We start from the raw sequence: 8,185 nt of genomic DNA, 5'->3' as shown, positions 1-8,185 counted from the left end.
GCGTGCCTTGCTGCGCAGCTGCTGCTGCTGCTGCTGCTGCTGCTGCTGTCTTTGTGGCGATTCTCCATCTTCCGTCGCAGCAAAAGGCCCTTTTCTTTTCCCCTTTTCTTTCCTTTGTCTTTTCCTCCATTAAGGCTCAGCAGTTGCTGCAGCAAACCGGAAGGAAGCTCGCGGCGGCTCTGCTGCTGCTGCTGCTGCTGCTGCTGCTGCCTCTCGGGCGGATTGCTGCGCTGCTTTCCAGCAGTTTGTCTCTCTGGACTTCTCACCCCCGGCTTTTTAGTTTTACTTTTTGCTGCTGCTGCGGGTCCGGGGACTTCCCCTGCTGCTGCTGCTGCTGCTGCTGTTGTCTCGGCCTTTTTTGCTGCTGGGTGACTCCTGCTGCTGCTGCTGCAGCAGCGCCGCCAAAGGTATTTGGACTTCAAGTAGCTGCTGCAGCTCCCCTTCCACCCCCTGTCCCCTTGCTGCTGCTGCCCCTTGCTGCTGGTGCTGCCCGCCGTTGCAGCCTGCTGCTGCTGCTGCTGCTGCTGCTGCAGTGGCTGCTTCTCCCGCTGCAGCTTCGCTGCAGCGCCCGCGTTTGCTGCCGCTGCCGCCGCTGCTGCTGCTGCTGCTGCAGGGGGACGATGGAGCGCGGTTCTGGGGGCTGGCCTGCTGCAACAGCAACAGCAACAGCAACAATTTCTTTTTTTTCTTTTCTCGGAATGGAAGTTTCTCCTTGGGATTTTCTCCGTCTTTTTCCTTGTCTTCTTTGGAGCTGCTTGGCCCTCGTTTGTGCTGCTCTTTTCCTCCACTACCCCATTGTCCAGGGCCGGTCTGCTGCTGCTGCTGCTGCTGCTGCTGCTGTTGTTGTTGCTGTTGATAGTGCTGCTGCTGCCGCTGCTGCTGCTGCTGCTGCTTCTGCGGTTGCTGCTGCGGTTGGCGTTGTTACTGCTTGCTACTGTTTTTACTGTTGGTAGTGCTGCTGTTGCTGCTGCTGCTGCTTCTGTTGTTGCTGCTGCTGCTGCTTTCCGTTTCTTTGTTTCTTTTACATTTTCTCTTATTTTTATTTCACTTTCTCAAAAAAGTGTTTCTCCATTTTGTGCAGTTTTCCGCATTTTCGAATTTTTGTTGTGCTTTAAGTTTGAATCTAAGATTTAAATTTAATTTTAAATTTAAATTTAAAATTAAATTTAAATTTAATTTTAAATAACTTTTGAATTTGAATTTAGATTTAAATGTAAGTTTAAAAGTGTTTGAATTAATTTAATTGTTTTGATTTGAGAGTTTGAATTTAGTTTAATTTGGTCGTTTTGGAAGTGCAGTTTAAATATTTAGTTTAATTTTAATTTAATTCAATTTAGTTTAATTATTTAAAAGTATGATTTGATTGTTTGTGGTAATATGATTTAGTTAAATTTGAATTTGTAATTTAGATATATTTTCAAAGCATTGTTTTTTATGTAAGTGAAATATAATTAAAATACACTTTATATACACTTTATATATGTAGACTCATTTAAATACATATATATATATATAAATATAATATATATATATAATGTATATATATATACTTATATATATAATATATGTATATATACTTATAATATATAATATATATATCTTTATAGATATAAACTGACTCTATGGATTAATGCAAATAATAGAAATATATTTATTCAAATGTGTATATTTATATAATATATATTTATGGATATATATGTTTGTATATTTGTCTGATTATACTTGTCTATTATTTATATATTATACATATTTATGGATATTAATATATTTCAATATATTTGTTTGATTATACTAGTCTACTATATATATGTTATATATATTTATGAATCTATGTGTATAGTTGTTTGGTTATTCTTGTCTATTATATATATATATATACATTATACATATTTATGGATATATATACGTTTATATATATATTTGTTTGACTATAGTTCTCTATTATATATATTATATTTATTGATATATATATATTTTTGATTATACATGTCTATTATCACATATTTTATTTACAGTGTTACGAACGCGAAAGTGTCGAGGTGTACATACATACACCTGAGTGTCTGCGTGTTTGGAAGCAGACGAGTCCCTGAGTTGGCGCTTTGTATTTGAAATTACATTTAAAAACAGTTAAATTGCATTTTATTTATATTTATATTTGTGTTTATGTTTATCTTTTATTTCCAATTTATGAAAACATTTAAACGAGATCTCATCGCCCTGGGGTGTATGTCCACCTCGTTCAAAAAGCCCAAATGCATCGCCGGTTGCGCAATTCGCCATTTGAATGTTTATTTATTCTTTTATTTATCATTTGTTATTATTTATTTATTCATTTGTCATTCATTTATCCATCTATTTGTCCATTTATTCATTTATTTGTTTGTTTCTTCTTTCTGCAGGCCCGCGCACCTCTTGCCCATGCTGGGGGCCCTCCAGTCGAGCATGCCTTCCTTTATGGTGCGTTGAAGAGGTCTTTTTGTCTTTTTTAAATCCTTTAATTATATTTGTTTATTTATTATTATTTTATTTATTTATTATTTATTTATTTTTATTATTTATTTTCTATATTTATTTATTTACTTGTTCATTTGTTGGTTTATTGGACTTCTTTTGACACTTTTTGAATTTTCCGAAAAGCTGCTGCTTCTCCAGCTGTCTGTACAGCTCGCTGCTGCTCCTCTCATGGAGGTTTCTGCCGTGTATTTATTATTGTCTATTTATTATTACTTTTTATTCACTGTTATATGTTATTACTTGTTTTTTATTAGTTTTATTTTCTAGGCTGTTGTTAATCTCGTTTACTAGTCTTTACTTGACTCTCTCCACTTGCTGCAGCAGCAAAAAGCGCAGCTTGCCCTAGCATTTCACTGCAGCAGAACCAAGCTGCTGCTCACCTGCTGCTGCTGCTGCTGCTGCTGCTGCAGTGCGCGTGTCTGGTGCTGATGTACCACCGGGAGCGGGTGCGGCTGTTTGGCCTCCCGCGGGAAACAGCAAAAGCCTTGGGGGGTTTTTACTCCATTGCTTCTGCCCTCGGCTGCCTCGTCTACTTGGCCCTCCTCATGGCCACTGTCTTTGTTTTCCAAGTCTGCTGCTGCTGCTGCTGCTGCTGCTGCTGCTGCTGCTGCTGCTGGTCGTATGGCTGCGCTGCTGCTGCTGGTTGTGGTTTTGTAGCGGTTTTGCTGCTGCTGCTGCTGCTGCTGGTCGTATGGCTGCGCTGCTGCTGCTGGTTGTGGTTTTGTAGCGGTTTTGCTGCTGCTGCTGCTGCTGCTGCTGCTGCTGGGTGTGTGGCTAAGGATTGCTGCTGCTGGTTGTGGGCGTGTAGCTGTTTTGCTGCTGCAGCTGCTGCTGCTGGGTCTGTGGCTGTGCTGCTGCTGCTGCTGCTGCTTGTGGTTGTGTATCTGTGTTGCTGCTGCCCGTGCTGCTGCTGCTGCTGCTGGGGCCGCTGCTGTCGGAGCCCCACATCCCCGCTGCTGCTGCTGCTGCTGCTGCTGCTGCTGCTGCTGCTGCTGCTGCAGGTTGACAGGACGGAGGAGCCTGCGTACTTCTTTTTGTCTTCGACTTGGCTGCTGGTGACGCTGCTGTGGTTTATTTTGCAAGCTTGTTTAAAGCCGCCTCCGAAGCGGGTGGAGGAGTTGGTGCAGCAGTACGAAGCAGCAAGGCCGGGGGCCAACGCTGCTGCTGCTGCTGCTGCTGCTGCTGCTGCTGTTGCCGTGGGGGCCCCCCTCGTCGCCGTGGGGGCCCCCCTCGCGGGGCCCCCCGAGGTCCCCGAAACTGAAATGGCCCGCGCTGCGCGGTCCCAGCCAGTTGTTATAGGCCAGGTCAGAACTTAAGCAGCAGCAGCAGCAGCAGCAGCAGCAGCGGTTGCTGCTGCTGCTGCTGCTGGGGTGTGCGGCGGCGGCTGCTGGCTGCACAGGGAAGAGCGCAGGGCGGCAGCTCTTTCGTCGACAGCCTGTGCTGCTGCTGCTGCAGCGGCAGCGGCTCTCCTGCTGCTGCTGCGTTAGCAACTGCAGCGGTAGGGACGCTGCTGCAGCAGCTGCAGCAGCAGCAGCTGCAGCAGCAGCAGCTGCAGCAGCTCACCACTTCGTTCTTGAGATAAGAAGGAAGGGGGATCCGGTTTCAGCTGGGATTCAATTTAGGCTTTGCTGCAGGCTTATTAGCTATAGGCCCTACCAGCAGTGGCAGCTGCTGCTGTTGCTGCTGCAGCAGCAGCTGCTGCTGCTGCTGCCACGGCAACTGCGGTTGCTGCTGCAGCTGCTGCAGTTGCCACCGCAACTGCAGCTGCTGCTGCGGCTGCTGCCTCTGCAACAGCTACTGCTGCAGCTACTGCTGCGGAAACTGCTGCAGCTACTGCTGCAACAACAGCAGCAGCAGCAGCTGCTGCTGCTGCTGCCAGTGTTAGGGTTGCTTCGGAATTCACTTTTTGGAGTTTTTCTCCTGCTGCAGCCACTTGGAGAAAAACTTTTAAAGTAAAAAGAAAAGTTGAATTAACTTTCTTCAAAAGAAAACAAAAAAAGTAATTAAATTATTTTTTTTCGGATTTTGCCAAGTCTTTTATCTCTTTTTCTTTTTTATTTTTCTTTTTCTTTTTTGTTTGGCTCTTTTCTTCATTTTTTTCACTTCTTTATTATTCTTTTTTTCTTTATTTATCTATTCTATTTAGCAAACTATTTTATTTATTTATTTATAAGAATGGAGTCAGAATTATAAGAGAGGAGGAATTAAATAATTACAAAAATAATAAATAAGTGAGACAAATAAATATTGATTTCTATTTGGCAAATAAATAATCAATGAAAATAAATAATTTGTCTCCTTCAATTAGTTAATTAATTAATTACTTAATTGAAGAAGACAAGTTAAATGCAACAGGTAAAATAAGGAGAGTAGTAAAAGAAATGAAGGGAAAAAATAAAATGTTAATTACAGGAAATAAAAGCTAAAAAGGGCTTGGTGGATAAAAAGACATTAAAAAAGTAATAAATAAATAAACAGAAATAAATAATGAACAAACAAATGGAAATAAATAAATAAAAACAAATAAATATAAATGTAAGAATGAAGGAATAGAAACAAACAAATGGAAAGAAAATGCACAGAAGAAATAAAAAAAAGACAGACAAAAATACAGATAAACAAATAAATAAACAAATAAATAGGTAAATAAATAAATAAGTTGATTAATTAATTAATCACCTAATTAATTGATTAATTAGTTAAAATTTCTTTTCGTCATTTCTTTATTTTATTTTTTCAGTTTTTTTAATTTAAATCACTTCCACTCTTAAGATATCTTTTTTGGTTAAACAATTAAAATTAATTCTAATTGAAGCTGTTGCTTATATTCTAGCTTTTTATTTCTTTTATTTTTATTTCTTTTATTTTTGTTCCCTTTATTTTTGCTTCTTTATTTTTATTTCTTTTATTTTTATTTTTATTTTTATTTTTGTTTTCGTTTTTTTGCGTTTTTATTTTTTTTGAAGAATTGCTTCTTGTGTGTCTTGCTTTGCTGCTGCTGCTGCTGGCGTTTCAAGTTTCCCTTATTTCTTTTGTCTCCTTTTGCAGCAGCAGCAGCAGTAGCAGAAGCAGCAGCAACAGAAACAGCAGCAGCAGCAGAAGCAGCAGCAACGGAAGCAGCAACAGAAGCAGCAGCAGCTGTTTCTGTTCCTCCCTTTTGCCTTCCAGTGACTCTAGCTGAGACGCGAGTTGGTGCGTTGCTGCTGCTGCTGCAGCAGCAGCAGCAGCTTCAGCTGCAGCAGCAGCAGCAGCAGCTTCAGCTGCAGCAGCAGCAATCTTCCCCCAGCACTTCGAGCCTCTCGAGAAAATAATAAAAAGCAATTTAATTAACTTCAACATTTAATTAAGCCAATTTAATAACTATTAAATCAATTATTAAACTAACTTAACAATTAATCCAACTATTTATTAAATCAAATAACTAATTATTAAACCACTCCTAATCCTTTCCACTCTCTCCCTCTCCAAAACCAAAACTAAATCAAATAAAATAAATTAAAAAGACAATCCAAGATTCAAAACCAATTGAAACAACAAGTCCAAAGTTAGAAACAAATCTTTTAATTCTTCCCACACAAAGGGGGCCCCCGGGGGCCCCCCAGAAGTCTTTCGGGGGGACCCCAGGGGGCCCCCAAGGGGGGCCCCCTGGGGTCCGAAACGCTTGACGGGCCCCTGAGGGGCCCCTCAAGCGTTTCTAGGGGGCCCCTGAGGGGCTCCTCTTTGTGTATTCTGGGGGCCCCTAAGGGGCCCCTCTCTGTGCAGCATTGGGGGCCCCTGGGGGCCCCCTACGGATTTCTGGAGGCCCCCTTTTTGTGCTACTTAGGGGGCCCCTGTGGGGTTCCCTTGTTATGTCGCCTCAAGGTGCAAGCAGCAGCAGCAGCAGCTGCTGCTGCAGCAGCAGCAGGTAATTTTAAGAAGCAAAAGGGACTAGGGGGATAACTCTGGACTTGTATAATATTTGGGATTTGAAATGTCTAATAAAAGGCCTTTTGGCAGCAAAGAAAAGCAAAGTTGGAGAATAATAATTGGTTAATGGGCAGCAGCAAAAGGCAAAGTTTAGAAGAACATCATTTGGGCTTTTTGAATGCAGAAAATGTTTAAAATGAGCTCCGATGTATCTACAGTGGAGCTGTGCAGTCCTTCTTTTCGCTAAAGAAAAGAAAATAAGAAATAAAGGGAAGAATAAAGGAAAGAAAAGAAAGAAAAGAAAGAAAATGAAGAAGTAAAAGAAAGAAAATAAAAGAAAAGAGAAACGGAAAGAAAGAAAACGCAGTGTCTGCGGAGGTGCCTATACACCCGAGCTGCGGCGCGGTGTCTGGACAGGTGGTTCTGGGGATTGGAAATTGGGAGTTTGGAGGGAAAAAAAGGAACAAAATGGAAATAAAAGAGAAAATAAAGAACAAAATAAGAAATAAAAGAATAAAATAAGAGAGAAAAGGACTTAAATGGTCTTTATCCTCGAAAGATCCGCTCCAAGAGGTACCACAGCATCACTGCAACAAAAAGGTATATGGGCACATACCAAATGTCTTTGTAGCTGCTGCTGCTGCTGCTGCTCTTCTTTTCTAGCTGCTGCCGCAGCAATTCATTTTCTTTCGTCAAGTCTTCTTTGTGTCTTTCCATTGCCAAAGTGTACTCCACCAGCTGGTCGTACTGCTGCCGCAGGTCTGCTGCTGCTGCTGCGCTGCTGCTGCTGCTGCTGCTGCTGCTGGGCGCGGCGGCGCCCCCGGGCGCCTCCGCGCGCGCCGCCGCGTCCCCCGCAGCCCCCGCCGCTGCTGCTGCTGCGTCTGCGTCTGCTGCTGCTGCTGCTGCTGCTGCTGCTGCGCGCTTGAAGCTCACAATGAGCCGCGTCTCTTCCAGCTGCTGCTTCGGCAGCTCCAGCCAGTAGTTCCGCGGCAAAGCTTCTCCAGAAGCAGCAGCAGTTGCTTGAATTAAAAAGCGATCTGAAGAAGACTTCGGAGGCTCTTCTGTGGGCGCCTGCAGCACTATCTGCACCGAACGACTTTCCCCCTGAGGGACAGCTCCTGCAGCAGCAGCAGCAGCAGCAGCAGCAGCAGCAGCGGGGGCGGCGCGCGTGAGAACGGGCGAAAAAGACGCGGTTTCAATGCTGCTGCTGCTGCTGCTGCTGCTGCAGTGGGAATGCACAGTACTGGGCTTGTTCGTGCAGCTGCAATTAAGAACTAATTAAATAATTGATTAATTTAATTAATTAATTAATTAATTAATTAATTAATTTAATTATTTATTTTAATTCAATGATTAATTGTGGGCAGACAGACGCGGCAGCGCATGCAGCAGCTGCTGGAAAGTGCGTGGAGCCTCCCCAGCAGCAGCAGCTGCTGCTGCTGCTGCTGCAGCTGGCGCACGCCCTTCGCCGCCGCTGCTGCTGCTGCTGCTGCTGCTGCTGCTGCTGACCTGTGGAGGGCCTGACGAGGTAGCTCTTGGGGGCTGTGGTTTTGATTTTGTAGGCCACAAAAGGGTGCGAAGAAACATTCTTTAAAGTAATTTGAACAATTGAACTTGTGAATAAAGCAAAAGGGATTTCGAGCACCTTTTCGGGGTGCACTTCGAGCAGCGGCATGGTGTACGTACACCGCAGCAGCAGCAGCAGCAGCAGCGGGGGGGGCGGGGGGCGGGGAGGGGGAGGGCTAGCTGCTGCAGCAGCAGC

At 43.5% G+C, this 8,185-nt stretch overlaps 3 protein-coding genes across 3 annotated transcripts; 1 reads left to right on the top strand and 2 right to left on the bottom strand.

Moving 5' to 3' along the window:
- Window positions 1–282: 282 nt before the first annotated feature.
- ETH_00000370 (uncharacterized protein) lies at window positions 283–1,072 on the bottom strand (the record flags this gene model as incomplete). The annotated part of the gene is made up of 2 exons (XM_013373916.1): window positions 283–810; window positions 1,049–1,072. The coding sequence occupies 2 exons, from the start codon at window positions 1,070–1,072 to the stop codon at window positions 283–285; spliced, it is 552 nt and encodes a 183-aa protein (XP_013229370.1).
- Window positions 1,073–2,421: 1,349 nt separating this feature from the next.
- Window positions 2,422–3,833, top strand: ETH_00000365 (uncharacterized protein; the record flags this gene model as incomplete). The annotated part of the gene is made up of 3 exons (XM_013373915.1): window positions 2,422–2,460; window positions 2,928–3,086; window positions 3,519–3,833. 3 exons carry the CDS (start codon window positions 2,422–2,424, stop codon window positions 3,831–3,833), a joined length of 513 nt encoding a protein of 170 aa, XP_013229369.1.
- Window positions 3,834–6,969: 3,136 nt separating this feature from the next.
- Window positions 6,970–8,098, bottom strand: ETH_00000360 (major sperm protein domain-containing protein, putative; the record flags this gene model as incomplete). Its single annotated transcript, XM_013373914.1, has 2 exons — window positions 6,970–7,541; window positions 7,933–8,098. The coding sequence occupies 2 exons, from the start codon at window positions 8,096–8,098 to the stop codon at window positions 6,970–6,972; spliced, it is 738 nt and encodes a 245-aa protein (XP_013229368.1).
- Between the last annotated feature and the right edge of the window lie 87 nt (window positions 8,099–8,185).

This window comes from Eimeria tenella, genomic scaffold (assembly GCF_000499545.2).
Source record: "Eimeria tenella Houghton genomic scaffold, Eth_scaff181, whole genome shotgun sequence".
NCBI lineage: Eukaryota > Apicomplexa > Conoidasida > Eucoccidiorida > Eimeriidae > Eimeria > Eimeria tenella.
This window is presented reverse-complemented; position numbering and strand designations above follow the sequence as displayed.